Consider the following 18,698-nt stretch of genomic DNA (forward strand, 5'->3'; position numbering starts at 1 on the left):
GGAAGACTTAATGACAAATGGCAGACAGGATTAAAGCAACCAGGCCTGGGGCACACTTCTCAGAATAGAACTAGACAAGCTCATGTGGAATGAGGAAGACACATATTAGAAATCCAACTGGTGTGGGCAGCTGTAGTGTTGGTACCTAGACTGAGATGCAGGTGAGGTAATCAGGAGAGAAAGCAAGACAGGGGGGGCACTTGTGTGGGTGATGACTACCAGACTTTACCCAGGCTGTTCTGATGGAGTTTTGCTGCCAACACCACTAGCACCAGAGTTCCCTTCTTCTATTCTAACACTGTTCACTCCATATTAACTGGCATGCCGATGGTGAGAGGAAACTGCTCAGGTCTGGATAATGTGACTGCAGAAGAGTGAGGAAGATGACTGAAGCAGAGCAAGATATCTATAAAATATCTATATCAAACAGTAGGAAATATAATTAAATAGGCCATTTCCTCCTGCTCCTGGAAAGTGCTATACATCCTCCAAGATGGCTCTAATATCACCTCCTCGGGAAGCCTTCCCTGACTCCTCCAAGAATCTTTGCTACTTCAGTGTCAAGACTAGTATACAGGAGGCAATCAATACTGTGAAAGAGACAAAAAGAAAAATATTTAAAGAAGGAAAAGAAAAAAGAAAGGGAAAAAGATTGGTTGGTTCAGTATGTAACTGAATGTTGTCAGAACTGTCCTGGCTCCTGGTCCCTGCATCCCTGTTCCCTTCTCCTTCCTCATATCTGGGCCTCCTGGTCTCCTTTAGGAGGCCTAACCACCTGCAGTACCCAGGGTCAATCCCACCTGAGGTAGTCAGGATTTAAACCTTATGATCTATGGTTTAGCATTACATCCCTTCCTGCAGCTCTGTTCCTAAGACTGAGTCTTTCCTGACCAACCAGGCCAGAGCTTCTGAGTTTTTCTTGCTATGCTTCTCTCAGGACTGAGAGACTGTTGCTACTCCCAGACCCATGCCTGGGACCCCTCCACCTGCTGAGGATAGGCTAGCTGGCGGATTCTCCTGAGGGGCAACCCCCAACATACTACCAGCTTTAACTGGCCTCGATCCCTCACTGATGACATTATCCTAGACCAGGGGTGGGCAAACTTTTTGACTCGAGGGCCACAATGGGTTCTTAAACTGGACTGGAGGGCCGGAACAAAAGCATGGATGGAGTGTTTGTGTGAACTAACATAAATTCAAAGTAAACATCATTACATAAAAGGGTACGGTCTTTTTTTTTTTTTTTTTTTAGTTTTATTCATTTCAAACGGGCCGGATCCAGCCCGCGGGCCATAGTTTGCCCACGGCTGTCCTAGATTCATCCTACTACATCCAAGGCCTGGTCAGACCTCAAGGTTTAACAAGAGTGAAGCACAGAATCATGGTGGGGATTTTGAGCAATGGAGTGATTGATACCGGCCAGGAGAAAACCATTCTGTGTGTGGAGGGGATGGTGAGAGGGCACGCCACTCTGCTTGTGAATGCTTAAGAAATAATTTATGGCCCGGCCAGTGTGGCTCAGTGATTGAGCATCAACCCATGAACCAGGAGGTCACGGTTCAATTCACAGTCAAGGCACATGCCTGGGTTGCAGGCTAGATTCCTAGTAGGGGGGTGTGCAGGAGGCAGCCCATCAATTATTGTCTCTCATCGTTGAGGTTTCTATCTCTCCCTCTCCCTTCCTCTCTCCGAAATCAATAAAAATAAATAAACAAACAAATAGAAATGGTTTATGAAAGCATCACCCTTTAAATGTGTTGTTTTTCATGATTTCTTGGTGGCAACTCCTTTTTTGTGTGTAAAAAGAGTACTTTTCAGGATAGCTGTACTGCTCTTTAAAGAAGAAATCTGATGCTTGATACCTATTATGTTGATGTTAAGGTATCATTTAAATTCAAAAGACCCATGCAAAAAAAAAATATCCTTGGAACAACTGAAAGAACATATGGAATTATAACTGCTCAGATAATTAAGCCAAAAAGAGAGCAATGACCTGTCACAGGGAAAGGGCTGTGTTTTCTGCCAAATCAATAGATACACAATGGGCACTAAGTTAATATTTGTTGAATAAATGAATGGAGATGCACTAATGGTATCTCTTGCATAATACCAATAGCTTTATGATAATAGCTTTTGAAGCATGCAATTTGGCACCTCATATAAACTACTTTAACATATACATTGACATTAACGAAAAACCAGCATTAGGAATTCTCTCTGCAGGTAGAACAACAAATGAGAAAGTTCAGAGGACCAGTGACTAATCCCAGGCCACTGAACCTTATCAATTATGGGCCCACATTAAGGGACAAAAAGACAGCAGAGGTGGGGAAAACCATGCATTCCATCTGGGACTGTCTATTTAGTGGTAATTGCTTACAATTAGAATTTTAAAAAGTACAGTATTGATTCAAATATTATATATATATATATATATATATATATATATATATATATATATATATATAATCTCCATGTTTACAACAGCTGTCCTGTCCTGTATAGCTATGTGCATAAAAGCCAAACTTAAATTGCCACTCTGTCAGGAAATGTCACTTTAAAGGTCTAACATTCTGCCTCAGGCTTCAGCACTCAGGAGCCTGGGCAGACTGTAAGAAGACAAATCTCATAAACCTTGGCCTCTATCATCAGATTCCGGTCTTATGTTAATTACTGTGACAATGAAAGGGAAAAGACATTATCCAAATACATTTTATTCTGTTCTGCAAAGTAATGAGCTAAAAGGAATTGAGGAATCACCTCTTTAATTATATATTTTTTCTAATTCTGCTTCTTGACAATGTAAGGCTGACTGAAAAGATTTGATTTTATTATATATTCTAAAAGTACAACATCGCAGAATTTTGTTCATGTAAAACATTCTGGTACAGATGAGTGAACATGTATATAAAATGCAATGTGTTCTACGACGGAACCTCACCTACATAACAAAGGTATATGAATCCAGGCAGCAAATCCAAAGGTATCAGAAAACAGTGCCATTGTATCTACTTTCAAATTATCAGTTGGCCTTGAGCTCGGACTCGAACAAATTAAACTCGTAAGTCAAGGCCCCACTGTATCTTTGCATAGAAAGCAAGTCTGAAGAGCAACAATATATTAAAAATCACAAAGCAAAGGCAAAGAACCCCAGAGCGGGAGTCAACACACCTGCCTTTTCATTCAGTCATTAGCCTTCATAATGAAAATGAAAACAACAATAATAATAACAATAAATAAGTAAAACTCACCCCACTTGAGCACTGTGGCAGAGAGAGTGCCATGTATCTACCAACCATTTTCTCTCCCTGGGAACTCTGGGAGATCCCCTTCTTCCCAGCCTTCCTTGTAGTTATGTTGGGGGTCACTTGCCTGAATTTCGACCCATAAAACATGAGCATAAGTAAGCCATTTTCAAACTAGTCTATAAACATATTCCACAAGATCTTCCAGCTCTCTTCCTGTGGCATCCTTAGCGGCCACATATCATGTAGTATGTGTAGCTCAAGACATGGAAACTGCCTGGGTCTCTGTGTCACCACCTGTATGAGAACCTGAGTGGGAGCCACCAGTCCCACTAAGACTATGGCGTGAGCAAGAAATAAACCTCATTTTATTAAGCCAATCAGAGTTTTAGGTTTATTTGTTACCACAATATACTACAGGAGCAATCAAAGGACTAAGTGAGAAAACAAAATTTACTTATTTTATAAATCAATATGCTTCACAGCTATTACACTGAGTGGCCAGATTATTATGACCACCCCTTCAGTACTCCGTTGGGCCACCTTTTGCCTTTAATACTGTGATGATTCTTCTTGGCATTGACTCCACAAGATGTTAAAAGGTGATCTGACACCATGCCTGATGAATAGCACTGTCCAGTTCTGTGGGATTTGATGGTTGTGGAACCAGCTGCCTGATGGCTCTTTTAACTTCGTCCCACAAATGTTCAATTGGATGGAGATCTGGTGATTGTGGGGGCCACCTAAGCAAGGTAAAGTCTCCCTCATGTTCTTGAAAGCACTCCTGCACAATACGAGCACCGTGGCATGGCGCATTGTCTTGTTGAAAGGAGCCATCTCCATTGGGATACGCCATCAACATGATAGGATGAACTTGATCATCAATGATACTTAGATATGTTGTGCTATTAAGACATTGTTCCACACGAATTAAAGAGCCCAAATCATGCCAGGAAAACATGCCCCAAACCATAACACTGCCCCCACCAGCTTGAAGGGTTGTACTCATGCATGTGGGGTGCATGCTTTTATGCTGTTTCTGCCAAATTCTCACTCTGCCATCTGCATGATGCAACTGGAAACGTGATTCATCGGATCACATGACTTTTTTCCAGTGCCCGACTGTCTAATCCTTGTGTTCCTGTTGGAGATGTTTTATCTTGGTAACTTCAGACAGCAAAGGTGTTCAAACAGGCCTTCGGCTTCCATATCCCATACGATGCAGTGTATGGCTAATTTGCCTACAAACGTCAGGTGGTCATAATAATCTGGCCACTCACGTTCAAATATATCCCACATTCAAAGGCTGTTAAATCGCATTGTTTCCCCATATCTTCAGAAAAAAATCACTTTTACTGTTGTGGTAAACAACCTGTTTCCCTGTTTATAATGGTCTGGCCCTCTAGCAACTTCAGCGTGAAATTATAGCTAATTTGCCTACAAACGTCAGGTGGTCATACTAATCTGGCCACTCAGTGTATATAGGTACTACTGGTAGCTGTGATGGAAAGTTTACAAAAATTAATAGAAATAGTGCCCTCGGCAGCCCAGGATCTGTCTCTTGCTTCAACAGTGTTTGGACCGCACAGACCTAGGGATGCCCCTTCTACCAGCCTCCGGCCACTCTCCTGAATCTTATCCAGTCACCACCTTCAGAACCGCCTCTGAGACCAGCCAACGCACTGGTATTTTTCCTATCTTAACTACTTATTGCCAAACAACCATGAGCTCCCGAATTCGTCTGAATTATTCCATCAAGGTGGAGGCTGCAGTCAACCGCCTGGCCAACTGCATCTGCGGGCCCCCTACACCTACCTCTCTCTGGGCTTCTATTTCCACTGCGATGATGTGACTCTGGAAGGCAAGGGCCACTTGTTCTGCGAGTTGGCAGAGAAGCACTAGGGTGCTGAGCGTCTCTTAAAGTTGCAAAACAAGCACGGTGGCCGCATTCTCTTCCAGGACGTGCTGAAACCTCCCCAAGGTGAGTGAGGTGATACTCAGGATGCCATGGAAGCCGCCCTGGCCGTGGAGAGGAACCTGACGCAGTCCCTTTTGGAGCTGCAGCCCCTGGGTTCTACTTGTGCAGACCCTCAGCTCTGTGACTTCCTGAGAACCACTTCCTGGGTGAGGAGGTGAAACGCATCAAGAAGATGGGTGACACCTGACTCATTAAGAAGATGGGCGACACCTGACTCACCTCTGCAGGCTGCCGGCCCCCAGGCTGGGCTGGGCGAGTATCACGACTAGGAGCCTTTGGAGCCCAGAGGCCTTTGAAAGGCCCCTGTGTATTCCCCTGGTGTCTGGCTTTTACCTGAGCCCCCCTGAAACTACTAGTCATTCTTTTAACCACCCTGAAGCCCTCTCCCATGCATTAGACCAAATGAAACAATAAAGCTTTTCACAAGAAAAAAAAATTAATAGAAATTCTAAGATTTTGACATTCTACCATTACATAGGTAATGTAAAGGCTTCCTGAAGGGTAGAATCCAGTCACTATAGACCAGTCACACATTTAAAAAATTAGCATATGTATCTGCCTTTAACAGATCTGGAAAATATAAACAGAGATGATCCATTTCACCAAGGGTTTCATCTGAAATGACTGGGTGGTTGTGACCGCCACGCCTGTGTTCATTACAAAGACTATAGTCAGAGACACTGAGTTCCTGGAAAGAGTGGTCTTTGACCTACAGATGAAAATTTTATACCACTGTAGTGATTATCTCACTTTAAAATCAGAGCTAAGAGGACTAATTGTGACCACTTTTAAAAATCTCCTTTTAGGAGAACTCTCTTCTTGGTTATAGCCCTTGGTTATAGTGTAAGAAGGCTAAACATATTAAAAAAAAAAAACAAAACAAAACAAAATGCTAAGATTTTATGGGAAATACATTTTTGTATGCACTGATTTTGTCTAAATTTCAAGCACTACTTGTACAGTTTTAGAGAAAGCCCTCCTAAAGACCTGAGAAAATAGTACTTAATGTACCATTATTATTATTATTTTTTTTTTATTATTATTAGTTAAGGTATTACAAATGTGTCCTCATCCCCCCCATTAACCCCCAACCTCCCCCCCACACACAAACTCATGCTCCCATCCCCCCGTTGTCCATGTCCATTGGTTTGGCTTATATACATGTATACAAGTCCTTCTGTTGATCTCTTCCCCTTACCCCCGCCCTCCCCTACTTTCCTTCTGGGGATTGATAGCCTGATTGCTGTTTCTCAGTCTTTGGGTCTGTCCCTTTTCATCAGTCTATGTTGTTCTCTATAATCCACAAATGAGTGAGATCATGTGGTATTTATCTTTCTCTGACTGGCTTATTTCACTTAGCATAATGCTCTCCAGTTCCATCCATGCTGTTGCAAAAGTCAAGAGTTCCTTTTTTTTTACCGCAGCATAGTATTCCATTGTGTATATATACCACAGTTTTCTAATCCACTCATCTGCTGATGGGCACTTAGGCTGTTTCCAAATCTTAGCTATGGTGAATTGTGCTGCTATGAACATAGGGGTGCATATATCATCAGGCAAGAAGGGAATGGAATGAAATATACAAAGTCATGCAAAGGAAGGGTCTGAATCCAAGAATACTATACCCAGCGAGGCTATCAATCAAAATTGAGGGTCAAATCAGGAGCTTCACAGACAAAAACGGTCTACGGGAGTTTATTACAACCAAACCAGCCATGCAAGAAATGCTAAAGGGTCTGCTGTAAATAGAAAAAAAACAGGAAACAAAGAAGGAACGCAGCGGTAAAGAACAAAAATGGCGACTAACAAGTTTCTATCAATACCATTATTATTTTTATGTGGTATCAAATTGTTTAGTCAATCAAAAAAGTAGTCCTTTCAGAGACTTTTCAAGGGATATTAATTCAAGTCAATAAAAAGAATCCTTGATTAAATCTAACAGTAGTACATCAATTTAATTGCTCCTTATTGGTTGATTATTAGGTTTTACTTTACAAATATCACTGACAGGATTAAAAATATTTGTCATAGAATCAGAAGGCCAAAAAATAAGTATAAGAAGACTAAAAATATACTTAAATTTAATTTTTAAATACAGCCTTCCAAAAATTAGACATACTTTACAGCAATCTTAACATCTCTGGAAGTGCATAAATGAATTTAAACCTGTCATGACCTACTTTAATGGAAGTAATTACAGCCACCTTAAATATTTGTAATTTACCTTTATAATCATGCTAACTTGCTAATTTTAGACTTCAGAAATTAGAAAGTATGACAATAATTACATTTAGCAAAATCAATCATACATTTATGCCCCATAGAACAGTAAGCAGAAAACTGAGTTTGCCTATTCCTGAATGTCTTGCCACTGCTAAAAATTCATATTATATTTTTGCATACAGGTTAGAGGAACTATAAGAAAATACAGGCCCAGTCACTAGAATTAATTCTATAAACACCAACTATGTACACATATATTAAAACAAAGCAGGTTGACAAGACTTCCTAAACAACTGCCTACCTTCCCACTATAGCAGGGATTACTAGTTACCTACCCAAACCTCCACTCTGCCCTACCTCCTTAGAAAACAGAATTCTCTCTCTCCCTCTCTCTCTTTCTCTCTCTAACAAACACATTGCTTTTTGGAACAAAACTGCATGTATCCATTAATAAACATTTAATCAAGTTCAAGGACAATGTGAGACTTTAGGGAAACCTGCTTTGAAAACCTGACTCATGTTTTGGGGGCCACCTTTTTTATTTTTTGGCCTTCTTACTCCTCCTAACCCCCAAATGTATGATAGCTGGTGCTCCACTGGTCATCAGGGACCCTGACTTCACTGCACTAGGAAGGAGGAACAGAAAAGTAATAGCGTGGTTATATTATGGGATTACCACAACCTTTCTAGTTTACATCTATGCTACCTTCACATGAGATAGAAATATACTTCTATTTCCTATAAGCAACTATTATTTTGTATTTTTCTACTATCCTATCTAATAAAAGACAAAAAGGGTAATTAACCATACCTCTGCTACGCTTCCCATTGGCTAATCAGGGCAATATGCAAATTAACTGCCAACAAAGATGGCGGCCAACAGCCACGCAGCTGAAGCGAGCAGGAAGCTTGCTTGCTGCAGTGATGGAGGAAGCCAAGGTTCACCGCCTGCCGTGGCCCAGCTCTGAGCTCCGGAAGCAACAATGTTTCAATTATAGAAGCTAAACAAACCCCAGATACCTGCTTTCAGCCGGCCACAGCCTCAGAGCTGGGAGCGCCAGTGACAGCAATAATGTTTCAATTATAGAAGGTAAATAAATCTCAGAATAAAAAAAAAAGAAAAAAAGGAGAGGCTGGGAGCTTCAGTCACTGGTCATCCTGAAAACAGCCCTCAGCCCCTAACCCAGGCTGGCCAGGCACCGCAGCGGGATCCCCACCCTGATCCAGGACACCCTTCAGGGCAAACCAGCTGGCCCCCACCCATGCACCAGGCCTCTATCCTATATAGTAAAAGGGTAATATGCAAACTGACCCTAACACCAGAAAGACTGGGAATGACTGATCACTATGGCACACACTGACCACCAGGGGGCAGACGCTTAATGCAGGAGCTGCCCTCTGGTGGTCAGTGCGCTCCCACATGGGGAAGCTCTGCTCAGCCACAAGCCAGGCTGATGGCTGCCAGTACAGCAGTGGTGGTGGGAGCCTCTCCTGCCTCCTCAGCAGCGCTAAGGATGTCCGACTGCAGCTTAGGACTGTTCCCCGCTGGCAAGTGGACATCCCCGGAGGGCTGCTGAGCTGCCAGAGGGAAGTCTGTTTGCCATCTTAGGCCCAATCCCCCAGGAAGCAGGCCTAAGCTAGCAGGTGGTCATCCCCCGAGGGGTCCCAGACTGTGAGAGGGCACAGGCCGGGCTGAGGGATCCCCCACCCCCAAGTGCACAAATTTTTGTGCACCAGGCCTCTAGTGTATAAATAAAGTGATATTAACTAATATAATCAAACAGTCAAGCCAGGTTATAAAAATAGCCAAGAACAATAAATTAACCAGTTAACTGTCACGTGCCCAAAATGGAAACCATCCTTGTGTCTATAGATGCTTAAGACGTACAAAGGGTTAATTGTCTAGCTAATATGTCTGTTGTTTAACTTGATGAATTTGTTTATAGAGACTCAATTTTAACTTTACTTTATTCTATTTAGTCAAATTGTTGAAATAATAATATATATTGCAAGAAAGTCAGTACTAATGTATATTTATTTTAATAATGTTTACCTAACATATTATAAGAGACCCAGAGATAAAAATTTATGGGGAATCCAACTAATAAGAAAAGATTACCCTCTAATTCCCCAGTATACAAAATAAATTAAAATTAGAAATTCTGTAGATTTCTATTTTCTAAAATAATTTATGGAAGAAGAAAAGAAATATTCTGCTATAGAATATTCACTGACCTGATAATATGAAGAACATTTTTTAGTTTAAACTGTTTTCTGTTGTTTCTATTTCCAAGATTCTGTTTTTGAAAATCTATTAATTCTCATATAGAAATGTTACTTAAAAATGTAATTGCTAAATAGAATTGCACTGAAATCTCCTCATAAAAGCCAGGCAATTTTTTAGAAGCCTAATGCTCTGTACAATTATTTACTTCTACCGTATACATGAAAAGAGAGAGCAAGAGGGAAAGGGAGAAATAATGAGAAAACAAACCTATCTATGTCCATCTGGGCCTTAAATAAAAAGGACCCTAATTTTGGCTCAGTGGATAGAGCATCAGCCGGTGGACTGAAGGACTGACCCGGGTTTGATTCCAGTCAAGGGCACATACCAGTTGGGGGCGTGCAGGAGGCAGCCTATCAATGATTCTTTCTCATCATTGATGTTTCTATCTCTCTCTCCCTCTTCCTTCTTTTCTGAAATCAATAAAAATCTATTTTTTAAAAAAAGGGCCCTATTCTATTGTGTACTTTTCCCTCTCCTACTATATTATATAGGCTGGGCCAGGAAAACTTTCATCTTTCAAGAAATAAATAAATCTAGAAATATTTTTATTTTCTAGAAATAAAAATAATAAATAGGCATAAGATCGTAGTATCAAAGATAAATTTTCAGTATAGAAATCTCTCTCTTCCTAATCTCCTTTTGATCTCTTTCTCCTTTAAATAGGCTAAAAGAAAAAGCAAAGTGTCAATACTAATTTCTTTTTTAGTATTCACATCAATAACTGGCTGATATATTAAGCTCTCAGGCTACAGAGTCATAATTTTTATAGTCATTATGATGAAAAAATCCCCAAAGCCACAGCTCCCCAAATGTATTCAATGTGACTCTGTCCTCTGCTATGTGTCTTCATCCCAATAGCTTATAGCTGTTACAGCTTATGCCAAAGGTGTAAATACAAAGTTTGACAAGAAGAAAAACACTATTCCACATATTTTGAAGTCATATATTTCCATTATAAATTATTTTCTAGAAAATTATCATTTTTGAGATTGATGATTATAGCTAAATTAATTTTCTTTAAAGTATCACAGAACTTATTTAACATTTGTGGTTGGTATAGAAATAAAAGTATATTTTAAGTGATGTTCAGGACTTACCACCTCCTCCTCCAAGGAGACTGGCATTTGCTGTTTAAAAGAAAACAAAACAGAAGAAAGACATTAAATAATATATAAAAATATAATAGGCCAGATGTTTTAATAAAAAGTTAATAATGATCATATCTCTTATAAATACACATACTTTTGTATAAAGACTGCCTTTATTACTGCTTCATAATGGTATGAAAATTGAAATGCTTTGCTATTTTTATCTCTTTTTTCTCTTCAAATAACTATTTTTATAATGTAGTTCCTTCTAATAAAATGAAGCACATAATGTGATCCTTTTATTTTTCATTCTTTATCTAAATTAATCTTCTGGGTTCTCTATTTTATCAAGTAGAGAAAGAACAATGTTACTTAGACAATTTCAATGATTTCAAAGAACAATGTAACAAGAAAGAATAATAATTTTAATTAAATTAAACACAATCAAATAAAGCTATCTCAAGACACTTTGTAGTAAAACTCTTAAATAATAACAGATTTGTTACTTTTATCATTAACTTTTTATTGGAAGGAAAGAAAGAAATTTTAAGCATTTTTGTAAAGCAATGCTGTGACATATCTTACCCAGTTATCCATTATTCTAGCACACATATTTAGAGAAGCAAAATAATAAGCAAAATATAAGACAATTCCATTTAGAATTCTTTCAAGAGGTCAAATTTTCAGGAAGTTCCATGGCAGGTTTCTGTTGAAGTATTAAGCAACCTTATGCCTATGTTTATCTAGTCATTATAATAGCCAGAAAACAGAAGTTATACATTGCACTGACCTTTATTCCATAAAGTTTTATGTATCATAGGCATTATCTCATGCCATTAAAAAAGAAAGTAAGAAAGAAAATAAATCCCGTAGCTATATAAAGAAAGCATATGGCAACCAGGCTCCCTGTCTTTGTGGAGAATTCTGAGCTACCAAAAGATTAAAGAAAGCATCTAGAAGAGGTGTAGGGGGTCTTTAACTTGAATTTAGTGTGTTGTCCTTAGGACCATGTATTGCCACCATTAAGAGAAGCAAATAGCAGAGTATTAATGATTCCAGAAATAAAAAATATGGATCCTTTTAAGAGCAAATGCACATAAACTTATTTCCATGAGGTTAAATATGTGATGGCTTGTTAACTATTGCAGCACTAAAGAGAATATCATGAGAAAATGCCTTTGAAGATTTTCTCAATACTCAGTACGAGCACATCAAATCAAATACAGGGTCATCTAATTGTTGCTCTTGCCTTACTCTCAGTGCTTTTGTCACAAACACGGACTAGCAGTACCATTATTAGCATAAAGAAAACTCACTTCTGATGTCATAAATTCTTCTGCCACCCTATCATCTCGGGTCTCCAAACCTCTGCACACACAGTGAGAAAGCGAGTAGTTTTTTATAGAGATGGCAGCCAGCACTTAATGTCCAACCCCAAATTAAACTTTGTAACTGTTAAGCTAGAAACTTGTTGAAGGGACACTAGGAAAGATGTGAATTCTATTTTGGTCCCATAGCCCTGAGTACATGGGGAAATTTCATGATCAACCTATGTCTCTTGGCTAATTCAAACATTTTCTAAAATCTTAGCTACAGGCTTTTATAAAACTGCATGGCATTTCACACTCTTGCTCATTTTTTTCTTTTCCTATTTGACTGAGAACTGCTTCCCTATCTATAGGTTTTCCAGATCCCTGAAACTCCATCTGTCATCCTCCAAGTTTCATGTTTTCATTCATAAAGAAAAAAGGTATTTCCAACAGCAAACTATAACAGTAATGAATAGTAGCTTTTCACTCAAATGATCATGCCCAGAAGCACAATAACACAATATAGCTTACTTGCACCCAATGTTTTGCTCAATAAAGGTGGAGGCTGCCTGTTTTGAGTGCATAGCGGAAGGCCCATCTGTTTACTCAGGCACTTGTCCAATAGATGTGGGTGGATGAGTGGGAGTAGGTGTAGGAACTAAAATCCCAGCCTGGACAAACATCAAGTCAATTTGTGTCAGATGTGTGCTCATGTTTAGATGAGCCTATCTGGTCACATTTTAACATCAACACAGAAATATTTTATAAAAGTGTGGCATTCTACTTAATTTCAAGTACATTATCATTCATGTAATAGAATCTTAACCTAAGATGCTTAAATATATTCAAAGCAATTCTAATAACTGAAATCAGGATAATAATTTTTCTGAAGAATCCATCAAGTTTAAGTCTATTTTATCAATTTCTGTTCTCTAAAAAAATATTTAATGTGTACTTTATTAGCAAAAACATCAAGGTAATTGTCTTCAATAAAAGTGACATAAAAGTAGGCAAATAAAAAAGTGAACCTTTATTAAGATTTCTGAAATTACTTAACCTTCACAAAGCATGCTGTACATAACATAACTGATCTAAACACTTACTGGCCTGGTGAATTAATTATTTCTTCTTTTTACAAAAGTTAAAATGACTCTGTGTGTCTAAAATTAATAGTCATTTAATTTCTACTTAGTCATCTCCAATAAATTGTGGTATATTCCAATTAGATAGGAAGCCCTAAAACTAAGCTGGCCTGCATCTGTCGAACTCTCAATACATATTCTCTAATAATGAGATAATTCATAGGTTGAGTTCAATTTCTTTATTGACATATAAGAGGTACTTGTTTACTAAAATGTATAAAAAGAGCTAACTGTGGCCCTTTTTCTTCCCATAAAATTAAAGGCTATTAAAGAAACTCAAAGTTTATTTGATTAAGAAAGTATGAAATATACTTATATCTCTAAGTCCCTTGCTAGAGAAAATTTTGGATATGCCTCAAGTTATCCCTAGAGTTTCACAGAAAAAGAAAAGGAAAAAGGAACAAAGAAAACTTGAAGTTTATGAGCATGATGCCACTGCTTCTGAAATAAGATTACAAATGATCTTCTTTTTGCATGTTTACTAATAACACTACCTGCAGTCATATTTTCCTAAATAAAATGCCCCTTCCATCACTAGAGTAAGTGGAGGAAAAAATCACGCTACATTGCTTGTCTCAAAGACTGACTCGATGAGGAATTGAATGAGCCTTTACAAGTTAGTGACTCTGTGTATCACACTTTTTCCTCCTCCCAAATAACAATTCAAATGAGATAAACAGTTTCACTGTCTATAAAATAAAGACAAAACTGAACATAAAATGGGAGAAAAGGTTACCTAAATCTGATTTAAAAATGGTAAGTGTAGAGAATTTATTTACAATACCCTAAGCAAGAGGTTAATTTTTAAAGTTTATAAGAAATTGTTTTTTCCATATGAATTGTTTTGAAATTTTTAATTAAAATTGTCAAATTTCCATAAGTGTCAATATTCATTTTAAAATTATCAAAAAATAAATAAATAAATGCAATGTAGAAATCCTGTTCTTGGAATTATTAGCCTAAATAAAAAGTGATCTTGGTGTTGCCAATAGTGTCATTATTTTATGTTGGTCTCAAAGTACAAATAGACTATTAGATTACCCTCTTCCTAAAACAAAATCTCTTAAATGACCCTCTCTGTGGTGAATGCATCTTTTTAAGGATATATTATAATAAAATTGTGGATCAAATCATGAAAAATAAAATTACTATACTATAAGTAATCTATTCCAGGAAGTTCCTAGATGGAATATATGACATAACATTATGAGAAAAGCAAGACAAAGCTACAATTTATCACACAACAATGACAGCTCTTTTCTTCCTATGATCTCAGAACCCTTTTTAGTCTGTATAGGGTAATGGAAAAGGTACTGAACAAAGAGCCAGGTAATCTCTGCTTTACGTCTTCCTCAGTCACTAAATAGGTAGATGATGTGGGCAAGTCAAAGTCAACCATCTTATCTTCTTTCATCAGGAAAATCAGAATCTATCAGGGGTAGCAAACAGGTTTCAAAAAAATTCTAAATCATCAATTCGAAGAGATTATTCCTCTGATTTGAGAAATATTCTGATGCTAAACCTACACTCAGAGAACGATGATCAATTAATTATGCTGGTCACAGGCAGAGGGGGGCAGGGAGAATACAAATGGCAGCACACATGCCATGTATGAGGGATCACTGGATCGGATGTCTTCTCTTGCATTTGATTGAGCTTGACACAATGAAATTCTATTCAGCAATCTTAAACAAACCTGCTAACCCAGTGGTTCTCAACCTTCTGGCCCTTTAAATACAGTTCCTCATGTTGTGACCCAACCATAAAAGTATTTCCGTTGCTACTTCATAACTGTAATGTTGGTACTGTTATGAATCATAATGTAAATATCTGATATGCAGGATGGTGTTAGGCGACCCCTGTGAAAGGGTCCTTCGACCGCCGAAGGGGTCGCGACCCACAGGTTGAGAACCACTGTGCCAGCATTGTCCTTCACGTACCTAATAATGTCTGCCCTTTATGAGTCTAAAGAAATCCAGTCTGTGAAAAAATGTCAGGTAACTTGGCCTGATAAGTGTTTGGAACTATTTTTTTTCCACTTACCCAGTGATTTCTGTTATCTCTACAGTAATTATTTGTTTTCCTACTCCATTTCTACCCCCACCCAATGCTGTCTGGCAAACAAGCAGCAGCCTGGGAAACTAGTCGTTAAACATTGATTAAAACTATTTGTGCAGGGTTTTGTTTGCTTTTCGTCATTATAAAATAAATTATAATTGCTTTCACCCGAACAGGTTCCTGACCAGCTAGTTGAGTTTGTTTATGCTGCTTTCTTATTACAATAGAGGGCATGGGATGTCAGAATGATTGTAGGCAAACAATTCCCCTGGAGCTCCAGTGAAAACACCATGTCATTCACATGCCATCTATCGTAAAAGATAAAAAAAAAAGCTGAAATATCACCCTTTAGAATGGCACACGTTATTTTCTCTACACTTTGAAACTCAAAGTAGGAAGTGCTAAAAAATCTGTTAAAATGAAAACCCCAAGTACGTGCATAACTATAGAACCATTTTGTACAGGGAGCAACCATCTCAGCTGACAGCTGTGGAAATAGAGTCTACACAGACAAATACAACCACGGACTCGGTCGCAGTTTGTGCTTTACTAGATTCACACCTTCTGAACAAAATTAACAGAATGCATGAGCTTTGGGGCAAAGCTATAATTTCCTGCTTTGAAGCTGACAGAGAAAATGAAGAATAAGCTTAACCATCTCACGCGTAGAAACCAGGCATAAACACATGATCGATATTTTACATTCTGTACTTTCTGTAGAATTCAAAGGAACTGTTGATTATTTGAGAGTCTGTGTGGTTGTGTAAGCTGTTACCCACTACGAAGCCAAAAATAGAATACACCGAGCCCTACTGTTGATAAATAGGTGAAAAGGCATCAGAAATTGTGAAACTTACTTGGCAGGATTAGCAAATAGAACAAGAACAAAACAGGGTTGAAGTATGAGGGAGGAGCTAGAGCGGTCCTGCTTTGTCAATCTGGCTTTACCGGCTAGAATTCTGGGTGCGCAGTGGCTTCTAGGAATACTGCAACATGGGAGGAAAAACACTTATTTTTGTCCAACTCCTTCTTTTTACAAAGGTGTCAGATAACTTGTCTAGGATCAGATCCAGGAGAAGAACCCACCAGAAAACATTCAAATTGCAGAATCACATACAAAAATGGTAACAGAATACACATGCATGGAGGTCAGCTGATATAATTTTTAAAGGGGGAACCAAAGCACTGGAAGTTCCAAGCTCCATAATGCAACGCGATGAGTGAAGCACGTGGAGAATCAGCACAGCTTGTGCGTACCAAGCAGCCTTTCTCACACTGTGCTCCGAATCAGCTGTAATTGTGATGATAACACTGGCTCCGTTACAAACGGGATTACTTAAGTAACCCAATCTGGAGCTTTTTAAAGATTGAACAAGCGTGTCTACATAGGGAAAAAATGAGTTCAAATGTATATTAGCTTTGTGGTTGTAATGATACAAGACACTTGAACAGCAGTTTTAATGTACTTTGGACAAGAAAGGTTTTGAATACAAACCAATTCCCCGCTTGAAAAATGGAAGTTGTGCTTATGGGAGGGAATATGATACACTTTAGCCTGATGAAAACATAAGCCTGAACATGCACCCTCATTTACACACTTCTTGGGGAAACCAATTTTTTTTTTCAATAAAACCAGACAGTACCTTTGAAAAAAAAAAAAAAAAAACCTGTTTTGTATAATTTTCTTAGTTCATCTTTCTTATAATATTATAGAATCTCTATTTCTCTCCAATAATGAAACACCAAGTGAGCTTTGTAAAAAGGTTTATTTTAGACTAGAGGACCAGTGCACAAAATTTGTGCCCTGGGGGGGCGGGGGGGAAGGCTGTCCCTCAGCCCAGTTTGCACCCTCTCCAATCTGGGACCCCTCAGGAGATGTCCGACTGCCAATTTAGGGATTGGGCCTAAACGGGCAGTCGGACACCCCTCTCACAATGCAGGACTGCTGGCTCCCAACCACTTCTGCCTGCCAGCCTGATCACCCCCTAACCACTCCCTGCCAGCCTGATCAATGCCTAACTGCTCCCCTGCTGGCCCAATCGCCCCCAACTGCAGGCCTGGTCACCCTCAACTGCCCTCCTCTGCAGGCCTGGTCACCCCTAACTGCCCTCCCCTGCAGGCCTGATCACCCATAACTGCCCTCCCCTGCAGGTCTGGTTCCCCCCAACTGCCCTCCCTTCCTGCAGGCCCAGTCACCTCCAACTGCCCTCCCCTGCTGGCCTGGTCACCTCCAATTGCCTTCCCCTGCCAGCCTGGTCACCCCTAACTGCCCTCCCCTGCTGGCTTGATCACCCACAACTGCCCTCCCCTGCAGGCCATCTTTGGAGGCCATCTTGTGACCACATGGGGGTGGCCATCTTGTGCGAGGGTGTGATGGTCAATTTGCATATTATCTCTTTATTATATAGGATTGTACTTTAAAACAAATAAGACAAAAGAGCAATTCTCAGTCATAGCAAATAGATGAGGAGACTGATGTGAAGAACCTCAAAGATAAAGGATGGGGGTTAAAGGAAGTGCATGGCTGCTACCCTGAGAACACTTATTAAAGTGTGAAATCCATGGAGGCAGAGGCCATGTTTGCTGGTTCAACAGTACGATGCACAGGTATAGACAGAGAGGAATCACTGAATGGAAAGGAGGGAAATGAGAGAGATGGGAAAAGGAATGTCATATTTCTGGGACAGGTAAAAGAGCTATAATAATACAGTTACTTCTTCACAATTTTATAGCCAAGTGAGACTGTGCCAGGAGGGAGCCAAACAGAACTAGGTCAAATTCCACACTCTATCATCTTCCTTGAGAAATCTCTTGGATTCTCTGTTTCTTTTTTTTTTTTTTTTAATCCTCACCTGACGATATTTTTCCATTGATTTTTAGAGAGAGCGGAAGGGATAGAGAGAGAGAAACATTGATGTTAGAGGGTCACATTTATTGTGTCTGATCCTATACCAGGGCTGGGGATCAAGCCTGCAACTGAGGTACATGCCCTGCTAGGGCAGTTCTCTGTTTCTTTATTGGTAATTTGGTAATATAATGGTCATGGTATAGGTTTGCTGAGAGGAAAAAGGGTGATAAACTATATGAATGCACTTCATGGTGCCTGGCACATGCTGAAGCTCAGTGATTGTCAGCTCCCTGTGCCGGACCTTGATTACAGTGCTACTTCTGGCACTGAAGCTAGAATTGAAAACCACCACTAATACAAGCATTCAGAACAATCAGTTTTTGGGGCCAGGGCCATGCTCATCTTAGAGAACTACAGTCCTCTTCCCTCACTCTAAGATGCCCTCATCAGAGTTTTGGAAAGAAACCAGGACTTATGCAACAAAAGAGAGTTAGAAACAGGCCATGTTCAATTTCTTTA

At 39.3% G+C, this 18,698-nt stretch overlaps 1 protein-coding gene across 1 annotated transcript in view; it reads right to left on the minus strand.

Moving 5' to 3' along the window:
* Nucleotides 1-18,698, minus strand: part of LOC132240154 (ADP-ribose glycohydrolase MACROD2-like) — a 619,136-nt gene that overhangs the window by 189,813 nt on the left and 410,625 nt on the right. Inside the window, exon 4 of the mRNA XM_059707493.1 lies at nt 10,831-10,860. Within this exon, the coding sequence (XP_059563476.1) occupies nt 10,831-10,860 (30 nt within the window). The remainder of the gene's footprint in view (nt 1-10,830; nt 10,861-18,698) is intronic.

This window comes from Myotis daubentonii, chromosome 8 (genome assembly GCF_963259705.1).
Source record: "Myotis daubentonii chromosome 8, mMyoDau2.1, whole genome shotgun sequence".
Taxonomy (NCBI): domain Eukaryota; kingdom Metazoa; phylum Chordata; class Mammalia; order Chiroptera; family Vespertilionidae; genus Myotis; species Myotis daubentonii.